Source organism: Bactrocera neohumeralis, chromosome 5 (genome assembly GCF_024586455.1).
Source record: "Bactrocera neohumeralis isolate Rockhampton chromosome 5, APGP_CSIRO_Bneo_wtdbg2-racon-allhic-juicebox.fasta_v2, whole genome shotgun sequence".
In the NCBI taxonomy this organism is placed as follows: domain Eukaryota; kingdom Metazoa; phylum Arthropoda; class Insecta; order Diptera; family Tephritidae; genus Bactrocera; species Bactrocera neohumeralis.
In genome coordinates, this window is record NC_065922.1 from 21556659 (window position 1) to 21569362 (window position 12704).

General features: G+C 40.0%; 3 protein-coding genes and 1 long non-coding RNA gene across 6 annotated transcripts in view; 2 read left to right on the top strand and 2 right to left on the bottom strand.

Moving 5' to 3' along the window:
* Positions 1–12377, bottom strand: part of LOC126759729 (uncharacterized) — a 170353-nt gene extending 157976 nt beyond the window's left edge. For both annotated transcript variants that reach the window (XR_007667064.1, XR_007667065.1), the window contains exon 1: positions 12203–12377. This is a non-coding gene — a long non-coding RNA (uncharacterized LOC126759729). The remainder of the gene's footprint in view (positions 1–12202) is intronic.
* Positions 751–7567, top strand: LOC126759720 (matrix metalloproteinase-14-like). Its single transcript, XM_050474761.1, has 10 exons — positions 751–1094; positions 1170–1322; positions 1474–1670; positions 3311–3472; positions 3545–3834; positions 3891–4060; positions 6543–6772; positions 6835–6938; positions 7034–7156; positions 7236–7567. Exons 1-10 carry the CDS (start codon positions 780–782, stop codon positions 7565–7567), a joined length of 2076 nt encoding a protein of 691 aa, XP_050330718.1. The 5' UTR covers positions 751–779.
* LOC126759721 (probable dolichyl pyrophosphate Glc1Man9GlcNAc2 alpha-1,3-glucosyltransferase) lies at positions 7522–9468 on the bottom strand. 2 transcript variants are annotated; one of them, XM_050474762.1, is made up of 5 exons: positions 9311–9468; positions 8593–9247; positions 8271–8536; positions 8095–8205; positions 7522–8040 (listed from the first exon to the last, which is right to left on the bottom strand). In XM_050474762.1, exons 1-5 carry the CDS (start codon positions 9376–9378, stop codon positions 7542–7544), a joined length of 1599 nt encoding a protein of 532 aa, XP_050330719.1. In that variant the 5' UTR covers positions 9379–9468; the 3' UTR covers positions 7522–7541. The 2 variants fall into 2 exon arrangements, with proteins under 2 accessions (XP_050330719.1, XP_050330720.1); XM_050474763.1 differs by having other exon boundaries at positions 8593–9236; positions 9311–9409.
* Positions 9753–12190, top strand: LOC126759723 (nuclear transcription factor Y subunit gamma). The gene is made up of 3 exons (XM_050474764.1): positions 9753–10903; positions 11004–11198; positions 11261–12190. The coding sequence occupies exons 1-3, from the start codon at positions 9920–9922 to the stop codon at positions 11603–11605; spliced, it is 1524 nt and encodes a 507-aa protein (XP_050330721.1). The 5' UTR covers positions 9753–9919; the 3' UTR covers positions 11606–12190.
* Positions 12378–12704: the final 327 nt, after the last annotated feature.

Below are 12704 nucleotides of genomic sequence, written 5' to 3' on the forward strand. Positions count from 1 at the left end.
CTATGTGGTGCAGAGCCATGGACGATACGAATTTTCGAGAGAAAGCTCTGAAAGTATTCGACGCAGTACCCGCGGTGGAAAGCAGACGAAGGGAAAGACCTCCACTCCGTTGGAAAGATCAGGTGGAGAATTACTTGGCTTCGTTTGGAATCTCCGATTGGCGCCAAATAGCGAAAAGAAGAAACGACTGGAGCGCTGTTGTTAAATCGGCTATAACGGCGTAAGCGGTATCTACGCCAGTAAAGAAGAAGAATCATCGGTTCGTACTTCTTTTGAAATTAAGCTGGTGACACCGTTACTGTCAATGGAGAGCGGTATAGATCGATGATAACCAGCTTTTTATGGCCGCAAATTGAAAGAAGTTGATCTTGACAACATCTGGTTCTCACAAGAAGGGACTACGTGCCACACAGCACGTTCAACAACCGAATTATTGTGAGAATAGTTGGTGTTCCTGCCAAAGAAGTCGTAGAGGCCATTTGATCATATCGATCGTAAGCATTTGAATTTCCTTAACAATTAGTGTGTGTGTGTGTGTTTTTTTTTTTTGTTTTTTTTTTTTGAAAGTAATCATATTACTCTTATTAAAAAACTCAGTACAAACTCTATAGCCTAAGATTAGCAACACCCGATTTATAAGCGATTAAAAACAAATACACAGCGCTCATCACTAGCACTTATCTTAAGCCTGTAAGGGCCAACGCCATCACATTATTATTACAATACAAATATACATACATATATTTTTACGCACGCTTTAGTGATAAGCCCGCAGCACTATGTACATGAATAGCCCCTCCGACCGATTGAATGGGCGCACTCTTAAATCAGTTGCGAAAATCTGCTCTCCCCGAGCAGAACTGTGCGTGCGTGCAGCGGTAAACGGAAGTGTGTTAATAATTTTCAAAATTATGACGTCACTTTGGCTTTGTTTGATTATTTGCTTGGCGCTAGCGTGGGAGACGCGGCAAGCGCCAGCAAATCCAAATATACAAGATTCAATAACTGCCACAACAACAACGAAGATTGAAGAAATTACTCAAGAAGCGGATGCGCGCGAAAAACGGAACATTGAAGTGCCGCCACCGGAAATTGTATGCAAAACAAGCACAAAACAACAATAATAACAAAACAAATTGTATTGTCAACTATTATTATTCTGATTTTAGTTGCGTTTTATGCGTCGCTTTGGCTACTTGGAGGCCAATCCAAGCGATTCGGAATCACTTTATCATGAGTCGGCGATTGTCGAAGCCATAAAAAATGTACAAAAATATGGAGCGCTCAACCAGACGGGCGAGCTGGACAATCAAACATTGGAGGTAGTCTAAAAATAAGACATCACAAGCATTCATGCAAACATAAAACATGCTGATAATGATAAGCGTGTGTGAAACATTGAACTTAACGGCACTTAAAGCTCTTGAACCCGCATCAGCAATGTGTTAATTTTAGTTTTTATTTACTTTTAAGCTCTTCAGCAAGCCACGCTGCGGCGTCCCTGACATTGAAGGCACTCCGTATTATCTCACAAGCAGCACACAACGCGCCTATGTGCAAAGCATCAGAGACAGAAGGAGTGAGTCACGGGCAGGAAGTGATTTTAGTGTACGCCGCAAACGTTTTGTGGTCGGTGCGCCTACCTGGAAGAAACGGCGTTTACGTTACTTGTAAGTATGTGTAATCTGAGGTAGTGGTATTCGTGTAGCCATAGTAAGCAATATAGGAGGTGCTTAGAATTCAAAAGTGAGAAGAGTTAAAAAACCTCATTGGATTAAATCACCAATTAAGATCAGAGCTATGATTCCAGGAAACTCATATGTAGGAGAGAACGTCATTCGGGAGACAGAGGCTGCCTTCATCTTTTTTTCTATCCTAATTCAGAATAGTGACACGGAAGTAAGAACTTTTCAAAAATCACTTCAAATTCATCTGTTCTTTATTCTCTGAACAAGATATACATATCAAATTTGCCACGAAATTTGTTGCACCCAGAAGGAAAGGTCGGAGAATTGTATATCCGATTTCAAATTTTTCATACTTTTTTCTCACTAAGAAACTGCTCATTTGTCGAAATCGCCGATATCGGACCACTATACGATATAGCTGTCATACAAACTGATCGATCAAAATCAAGTCCTTGTATGGAAAACGTTTTTATTTGTCGAGATATCTCCATAGAATATATCCCGAAGAATATTTTCAGATCGGGCCACTATAGCATATAGCTTGTCATTTATTTATATACTCTTGCAACATGATAGCTACAGAGTATAATAGCTTTGATCACCTAACGGTTGTTTCTATTACCTCAAACTAATCGAGGTAGATATAGGGTTATACAGGGTTTGTCCGGAAAGTAATAGGACTGATTTTCTTCTGCCGGGACTGTACTTCGGAGTTCCTGGCTGACGAACGAGCAGCTGGTCTGTTGTCAGGACAAACATTTTCGCGCGACGTGTTTCTGTGAGTGGTGCAAGCCGAAAATGCAGCGTTCGTTAGAGCAGTGGTAAGCGATTAAATTCTGTGTGAAACTCGGTAAATCTGCGACAGAGACGTTTGATATGATCAAACAGGCATTTTTGGAAGGCCAGGAAGAGGTCGCTGATGAAGACCGTGCTTAGAGACCTGCGACTTCGGCAAACGCTGACAATGTGACTCGTGCATATTTGTTCCTCCTAGACAAACCGTCAACGCCAAGTTTTACGTGGAAGTCTTCAAGAGACTCAAACGAAGAGTCAATCTGAAAAGGCCGATGAAAGACAAGCAGTTTGAGACGACAGAGAGGATCCAAGCAGAAGGCACCTGGGCTCTCAACGCTATTCCGGTTTCGTCTTCCGTGACGCCTTGAATATTTGAAAATCGAGCTGGCAGCGCTGAATCGACGCAGAAGGAGCCTATTTTGAAAGTTTTTAAAGAATTGTAAAAAATCTTGTAGCTCTCTAACAGAGTTCATGCTGAGAAAACTTAACGGAAGCCTCTGGCGGTATAAAAAAAATTCTCATACCAGGGCATCAGAGGAATGATAGCGTTCAGGACCGCCCAAATGTAACACCTAAGAGATAGATGTACAGTCCAGTCAGACCAAATATTCTCTAATAAACGATTATTGAAATAGCCAGAGTTGTCAAACAACAAGAAGACGAAGTGGAATACTTTAGGACGATACTTTATGAAAGTAATTAATATTGTTAATGCCCGAAGCCGGATTAGATGTTAAGTACGACTTCTTTTGCTACACATTACACAAATACCATTACAACTAGCAACACTGCTATTATAAATTTTAAGTTTTCAATATCATTCTTAGCATCAGCAATTGGTCTCGGAAAATTCCAAAATCTCAAGTGGAGCGCGACATCGCACGGGCTCTGGAGCTATGGGCACGGTATAGTGGTCTTCGTTTCGAGCGCGTCAATGACACCGATGCCGATATAATTCTCTACTTCGGCACACGATATCACGGAGACAAGTACTACAAAGAATATTCTAAAATATAAGTTTCAGTTTATAAAATTTCATGATTATTCTACTTTTTACACAGCTTCTCTTTCGATGGACCTGGTAATATATTGGCCCATGCTTTCTACCCCTATGAAATGGGTTCTTGGGGTGGTGACGTACACTTCGATGAGGACGAAAACTGGCAGGAGAACTCCACCGATCTAGCAACGGGTGTGGACTTTTATGCAGTTGCAGCACACGAAATCGGTCACAGTTTGGGCTTGGCGCATTCTCCACATTACAACTCAATTATGTTTCCCTACTATAAAGGTCCTGGAGCGGGCACAACACTAGATTATGATGACACATTGGCTATGTACACCATATACCGTAAGATTTTTTCCAGTTTTAGAGGAAAGTATTTTCAAACGATCATGGCATTTCAGTAACTAAAGTTTTGGAAGATGATGAGAATATCGTAACAACACCAGAAGGGCCGCAGATAACGTTAACCACTCCCACTCTCCATGTGGAGAAAGAGGAGAGGTCGAAGCAGACAACTAAGAGCGCATTGCCGTCATTTCATGACGTTTACGAGACCGTAAAACGACATAAAGTAAGTAAGTGGTCAAATATCTGGCCCCAACTCTGGATTCCACTCTTCGGTGGAAACAGCATGTTGTTCTGACTATAGCTACAAAAGCACTCATATTGTACAATCGAAATCCTGTAGCTGCAAGCCAAGGATTATCACGCAGATGTGCACCACGACCGTGAGACCGATTATTTCTTGGGCGACAAAAGCTACATCGACTTGCCAGCATCTGCGCGTTGGGTGCAATGCTTACTACGGCACCACTGGAAATCATGCTAGAACTTACACCGCTTCACCTAGTAATCAATCAAGCAGGCAAACATAAAATGACAGCAGAAGGGTTTGACAGAGGGAAGGCAATCTCGCCCCAGCAAATTAATGCTCTAAGTAAAGAAATACTACTGGCTCTTCTCTCAATTGACAGCATTACCAAAAGAGTAAACTTCATTAGAAAATTTAAAGTCTCCCGGCAGTAAGATTGATTCGATCTATTGCTAGGAATCGCAGAACCACGTACCAAACTCTCCATACATGTGGGAAGCTCTCCAAGCATTTTCCTAGCAGGAGTCTTAGCTAAAAGTCGGCCTGTAGAGAGAAACCTCCAAATCAACTATCGCAAAGAAAGTATTGCCATACTCAGCGAAAGTCAAAGAACTTAAAGCGATCTCTGTTTATGAGAATAAATCTATACTGATGCAGTAGTGCATAGAACGGCTGTACAGCCTGTCAGATTTTAAGCAATTGCACCTTATCTGAGTGCCCAGTCACAAGGATATAGCAGGGAATGAACTAGCTAACGAGTTTATCCGTTCTGAAGTTTCCACCAGAATGGTAGAATCGAAACCCTATATTGGGGTTGGTCCTCATACTATAAAGGAACTGTTTCGCAAAGAGGAAAGTCTCGGCAGCGATAAGAATGAAAACAATCCCAAGCCATGCGCCAGGCAAAGTTGCTAATGGGTGCTAAATGTAATCAATCACCCAAGAAACAAGTTCCGGCGACTTGTTGCATTCTACACAGGCCATGTAAGCTCAATAAGCACTTATTTAACGTAGTCCTAGCCTCTTGTGCGAACTGCCGATTCTGGGACATGGAGCCGGAGACTCCCGAACCCCCGCTGCAGACACAGGATTAAGACCCTTGGATACATGTTTCCAATAGGAAGCACATCGCCTCAATAACACCCAGCAGTATATTTGAATTCATCAATTTGCTGGGACTATGTGAATCGTTATGACTTACAGACAATAAACCTTAGGTCGCGGTGAAAAGCTCATTTATTATACATATATCTAAGTGGAAAACATAAGCGTTTAGCTTAAGAATTACACTCATGCAAGTAATCTATACTCTAAATCCAAATTTTAGCCGAAATTAAAAAAACTCGGCTTGAAAAATGGAGGTCAAAGCCGAACGGTTAACTCAGGACCTCGAAGAAATGCTTATCCTCTTTTGTGAAGTTGGAATAAGTAGGAGTTAAACGATCCTAGGAAGATGAATCATGAGCTTAGTCAAAAAGTAATTAAGAAAGTGGACGAATATATTAGTTATACGAAGACCCAAGTGCACAGACTCTCAAACCATCTGTTATTGTTGTAGCGGTTATCTAAACCCTGTTCGGGTCCGTTCCCACGACAGTCGACTCTACTTAACCGGAGCATATCCGAATTTTTTTCCGAACAAGGACTGTCAAACCGACAGCATTCCTCAAAATTACTAACAACAACAATCCCGTTTGGGTAGCAAGGCGCAATATAGTTTTATGGAGTTTTTCGTCTGCAGAGATGGTTTGATTCGAAATACACCATTCACTGGGATGAACTGCGTTCCCGCGACAGTCCGGTCTACGTAACCGGAACGGACCCAGATTTTTATCCGGCCAAGGACTGTCAACGGTCAACGGTCGGCAGAATTATACTGCTACAACAACAACAACGGACTCCGTTCCCAAGACAGTCGGCAGAATTCTACTGTTACAACAACAACACCGGACTCCGTTCCCACGACAGTCGGATCTACGTAACCGGAACGGACCCGAATTAAATTTATACATTTAAGACCTATCAACTCGGCACAATTTTGCCGCTACAGCAACGGAGTCAGGGTAGTTTTCAAAGACTCCACTGTTGGTAGCATTCTGTACATGTCTGAAGTTAGTTTCGCCAGTAATCTGTTCGGTGTGTTATTCTGCGTCAACGAAGTAATCAAAGAGTGACCTTTTGATGTTCCTATGAGAAAAAGATAGCTGCAAGTGAGATTCCTTTGAAAGCATTAGAATGTTCCTTAGCCGGAAGCATGCAGGCCTCACTATGCAAGTGTTCAATAGTTGATATCAATAGGCAGGCATCCTCTTATGCTGTAGTGCTTAAAATTTAAACCGATGAAGAGCTAAAATTTTTTATTTAAGTTTAATTTTCTGAAGTTGAGCCTAACATTTTATCTCAAATAATACAGAAAATAATAAATGCACTAAGTTTTCATATTTTTTTCTGTTTTTCGCAGAGCCGCTTCGCTTCCAGCACGACAAAACTAACAGAACTTTCAACTAGCAATACAGATATACCACCGCCAAACCCAACGCTGCCTACTTTATGGCCAAAACCAGAACTTTCGAAGATACCAAATATATGTCTCGGCCAGTTCGATGCCGTGAGCGTGTTAAATGGAACGGTACACGTTTTCAAGAATGAATATGTCTACAAGTTAACGCCACGTTACACCGTTATGAACGGGTATTTCAAAAATGAAAATGCAAACATTAAAGACTATTTCTTAAAACATTTTCTTTCCGTAGCTATCCGCTGAGCATTTATGAAATGTTTCCATTTCTACCAGCAGATGTCAAGCGCGTTGACGCTGCTTATGAGCGCTACGATGGCGCCGGCGTATTTTTTACAGGTATTTGTAACGTATTCATTTATAACTGTACTTTATTATTATTTAACGCGAAATGAAAATGTGCTTACCTTCTCTCTACCACTTCTCTCAAATAGGCGACAAATATTGGGTATTCAGCTATGCACAGAGCAAGCGTCCTATACTCATCGAAAATAGCCCGCTTCCAATCGAAAACTTGATAGGTTATGCGCCACATATCGACGCCGTTTTGTTGTGGCGTAAGTGTTTGTGATTATGTAACGGTACTGCCACAGTGTAAAACTGTTTTTTTTTTTTTGTTTTTCATATTTCCTGCAGCAAAAAATAATCTGACGTATATATTTGCTGGCGAAAGATTTTGGCGTTATAATGATCGCTTGAAAACGCTGGATGTAGGCTATCCAAAGCCTATGCGCCGTTGGCCCGGCATCCCCGGCCATATTGATGCAGCAGCGACGTTAAACAATGGCAAAACTTATTTCTTCAAAAATAATCTTTATTGGCTTTACGACAATGCCAACATTAGACCGATGCGTGGCTATCCCAGACGCGCCTCAAGCGCTTGGTTGCATTGTGTTACAACAACAAGGAAGCCACTACGCAATTACAATACAACAGTTACTTTTATTGCGCCTTCAGCTTTGACTTGAACAACTTTGATTTTGACTTATCCTTAGCTTTAACGGTTTTTGTAGTTGTTGTATTGGGCTTAAAATTAGTTTTAGTTGTAAAAGATGCACTGGGACTTATAGCTAGTGCATGTAAATAATAACGAATGAAAAAGTATGTAACAGCTAGACCACAGTAAAGTGATGTCAGTAATAGCGGTAAAAATGGCAGTGTTTTGTCTAAATGCAAAAATGGACTTATGAAATGTTCGTATATGGGAATCAATACACAACCAACTGTGTAAAGCTTTTCTAACACATGCAGTTTCGTTTGGCGCTCGTTCGGATACAGGTTGGCCAATTGCCCGTACATGAATGCGACATAGGCTAAATAGAGAGCGTAACGCAGCAGCAGCACGCACGATTGGTGAAGTAATGGAAATAGCGAGAAATAACCAAAAATGCTTAACCAGTATGCGTATGTGGCATCCGTTGGGAGGAGTACAAAAAGCAAGCTGTAAAGGTGAAAAATTGTAGAAATGAAAGTGTTAATGCCAAAAGTTGCTTACCACAGTGGTAAAAGGCACATTAATATGGCCTTCTCGTGTACGTGCCAGCCAAACATGAACGAAGAGCAAGAGCAAATAACAACGGCACGCAGAAATGTAGCTTTTGATTCGCTGTTAAAAGAATTGGATTTTGTTGAAGTGGCATTTATCAATGGGAATTGAGCAAGCAAAGATACCTTTTAGACGTATAGGCAAAGAGTTTTATCAATATTGGTAACATAAAGAGCAAAGTTAGCACAAATGTAGTGCGCGGCGTTATGTTAGGCAAGAACTGTGGTTCAAACTCTTGTACAAGCCCGGAAGTGGTTGATGGGCCTATTGGACTTGGAATGCGTAATAATTTGGCTACAACTTTGTCAGCAGTATTATATAGGGCCCAGAAATTTGGCGCCCAATAAGCATGTGTTAAGCCACGTTTGAATGGAAATAGGCGACTAAAAACCTGAAAAGTACTAAGCTGTAATTTTGTTTTACTTCTTGATAAATATAAAATCGCACCTGATCCATCTGATTATAGAATGGTCCGAAAGCAGCTATAATAGGTGTTAAACCGACAATTGCCAATTTAGCTATACAAATTATTGCATTCCTTGTGCACTTTGAATCCAGGCAATAAAACTTCAGCAGATAAACTGCAAAAGCTGGTGCCATGTAAAGAAAAATATGCTTAAACATAAGTAATGACGCAAACGTGAATGCTGCGAGCAGATAACGTTCCTCCAGCAGAAAACTTATACTCAGCAAGAGAATACCAAATAAGAAACCATTATATTGGAAATGCATATGATCCACAAATGACAATCCTACGTTAAACAAAAGTAACATCGTCGCAGCAAATGATTGTGACGATGATTGCGTTATTTTTAATGCCCGTAGAGATCGTCGTACACCAACAGCGAACACTAGATCCACAATTATCACTGAGCAACGTTGGAAATAAATTGTAGCCGTAGAAGCATAGTTGAGGTTTGTCACGACTACCATTTGCGGATCCACGAAGGATGCGGCATAAGATAGCAGCCATTCAAAATAGGCAAAGAAGGGTGGATAGTCAAGCGTCCAATTGCTAGTGTTTTCATAATACCATTTACTTATGGGTAATGAATGCGTTATAGCCAACCAATTCCGGTGTACTTCGAAATCTGTGGAGTGACTAAGATACAGTTGTTATAGTACATTGATATTTTATATTGAATGCCTTTTGACTTTGACTTACGGCGAAGGAATTAGCAATATTTTAACTGCGCTAGATAGAGCGAAAATCTTCCAGAAATGGCACTCCATTATTGGAGCCACTGATTAGAAAAAATTTGGGTAGTTTGTTTCTACTTTGCCAACTAATAAAAAAAATAAAGCCGGCTGATGTGGAGTTGTCATTTTCATTGATAACAGGTATAAAGCATTCACAATGAAGCAAATTAAACACATACATATATGTAAATGTCATGTAAAATATAATGCCCTGAATTATCAGAGTACATTGCTCTTTATTGTTGATCTAATATAAATACTCCATTAAATAAAAATATTGCTTTATAATATTTCAACAAACTAATCTCTTTGTTTCTTAGATTTTAATAATTATGTTTATCGATTTCTGTGTATCGATTGCGTGGGTCTCGATGAACATTTAGATGTGATTGACTAAATTAGGAAGAGGAAGCAAAGTAGTGAAACCAATAAAAAAGTGGAACACAACAGTGACTAGTTTGACGCCAAAACTTATTTAATTCATATTTTTTGCACATTTGCCATTAATAACGTGTAAAATATAATTCCAATACATTAAAGTATACTGTGCAGTGTTTAAATATCAGTTGAAATAATGTCGCACTCCTACTCCAACACGCCGAGTAGTAGTGGCGGCTCTGTGTCAGTACCTGCCACTACCAGTGGTGGTCGGCATGGTAGTAGCAACAATCAAATAAATACCACCCATATCATATCATCTGCAACATATAGCATATCGGGTGATGTGGTAGTAACCAGCAGTAGTGCCCCCAACAATCCCAAAGAAAAGCAATCAACGAAGACACAGCGCACGGCTGTTGTACGCAAACCCCCACCCACCATTGACAACTTCTGGCAGAATATTATGGCAGATGTGCGAGCGATACATCAAGTAGATGCCAAACATCAAGCATTACCATTGGCACGAATTAAAAAAATTATGAAATTAGATGAAAATGCAAGGATGATAGCGGCCGAGGCGCCTCTCCTTTTTGCCAAAGCATGTGAGTACTTCATACAAGAGCTTACAATGCGTGCCTGGATACACACTGAAGAAAGCAAACGACGCACACTTCAACGATCAGATATTGCACAGGCTATAGCTAATTACGATCAATTTGATTTTCTGATTGATATTGTGCCGCGTGAAGATATAAAACCCAGTACGAGTAGCGGCCAGAAAAAGGACACGCAGCAACAGAGTACCAACGTGAATACTGTAAATAATACAACAGCTACAGCTGGAGCAAATGCTGTCATGACTGCAGGCACCGTGACTTTACCCGTTAAGATGGAAACAGCTGAAGGTGAAGTGTTGACTTTTAGCGCGCTCAATACCGATACCTTAGCCGCAGCGACTGCCCAACCACAACAGACACAGCAAGCGCATACCACTATGCATGCGCCCCAACAATTACAAATAATACAACAACCATCCGCGACACAACCACAACAGATGCAATACTTTATTGCCACACCGGAGGCTCTAAATGCAGCACATGGACAAAATGCGGCGCCACAGCCACAACTGCAGATCATACAGCAGCCGGCGCAACCGCAGTACTTTATAACTACTCATGTAAGTGAAAACATTTAGTTTTAAATAAAGTGAACAACAAACGTCATTTATAAATATATCGTTGAAACACTTTTAAAAACATTATTATTTTGATCATTAGCAACCACAACAGCTTATATTGACAGCAGGTCCAAATGGACAATTCACTGCCACACCTGCACCGGCCAATCCTGCGCAGCACCAGCAGGCGACAATTTTACAGAATTTGGCGCAACATCAACAGCACCAACAACAACCACAAATACAATTGCTGCAGCAGGTGGTAACACCAACAGGCGAATTGACCAATGTGCCCGTAAGTTAAATGCATATCGTACACAGAATGGCTGCAACGTAATTATTTCTGTTTGTTCTTAGATCGCTATCAACGCAAATCAATTGAATTTATTGCGTCTACAAATGCAACCGCAAGCAACGCAGCAGCTACTGCAGTTAAATACCGCCAATGCCCCAGTCACTACCTCGCACAATGTAACCGCTGCCCAAGTGCAAGCTCAACAGCACCACATTCAACAACAGCCGCAGCAGCAGCAACTTCATAATGCAAGTGCTGGTACTGCAAACATATTTATAAACGCCACACCACACATTGCTGCGGCACAACAACAGCAGCAGCAGCAACAACAGCAAGTTAATGTTGCCGGCGCCACAATTGTGGCTACAGATCGCACTTTAGGCGGCAACTATCGTCCGAATTGCTAGCCACCGGAGCTAATCTACCATCCACAAGCAGCACCCACTTTTAACATTTCTTTCGCCACGAAAGGACACATAGCGGCAGAATACAATGGTAGAGATCACATTTGAGACTTGCACATCAGTCTTTTAATTTACTTTAGTCTTTAATAATTTTAGTAATTATACATTCATAATGTATAAAATTCATCATAAATTATAGTTATGCATATATTATATATTAATTTAGAATATGCAAGTGTAAATAGTGAATATAAAAAAGGCCAAATAGATTTTAGAGCTAAGTTTATAAAGTCAACAAAGGGAATATGAACGGCAGTAATACAGGTTTAAATGAAATTAATTCGAGTCTGTGATTAATAACCGCAGTTTACGCTTGAAACTTATTACGCCGCATATTTGTGCAAACGAAATCTATTTTAGCATTTAAGACAGAGTTACAAAATTATATAAAATGAATCTTTTTAGAATACGTATTATTGGAAATGTGTTTGAAATGAACGAACACAAAAAATAAATCATTTGGATGTTAATGATGTATGTAAATGTGCAAAAGTTTAATACAAATATATATAATGTAGTAATTTTAAATATGTTGTTTACTTGTGTATCCGGGTATCCTCCCCTCCTCTTTTCCGTTTTTTTAGTTTGTAGCAGGCTGTCTGGTTATCAACAGACCCGCAGTATACTTCGCATGTACCACAATGTTTTAAATTAATTAAATAATCTATATAAAATTTTTCTATCACACGGTCTTCAACAAAGTGAAATAATAATATAAAATTTGATTACACATTAATAAAAAAAAAAAACATGACACAAACAGTTAGTATAAAAATTTCCTACTAAATCACTTTTTAATAAAAAAAACAATAATTTATGCACCAACCGTTACTTGGCGAACAAAAGAATATACAGGGTGACCAGCATGCCAGCTTTTCTACAATCAGGAATGTATCCACTACAGCCTGCAGGCATTGCACGAAGGATTCGGCGCATTCAGCCGCAAATTATTGACTTTTTACTTTTTTTCTCAATCAAAAAATTCATGAGGCCCATGTAGTCTCAAATGTTATAATTATTTGTTTTATTTTTATTATTTTCT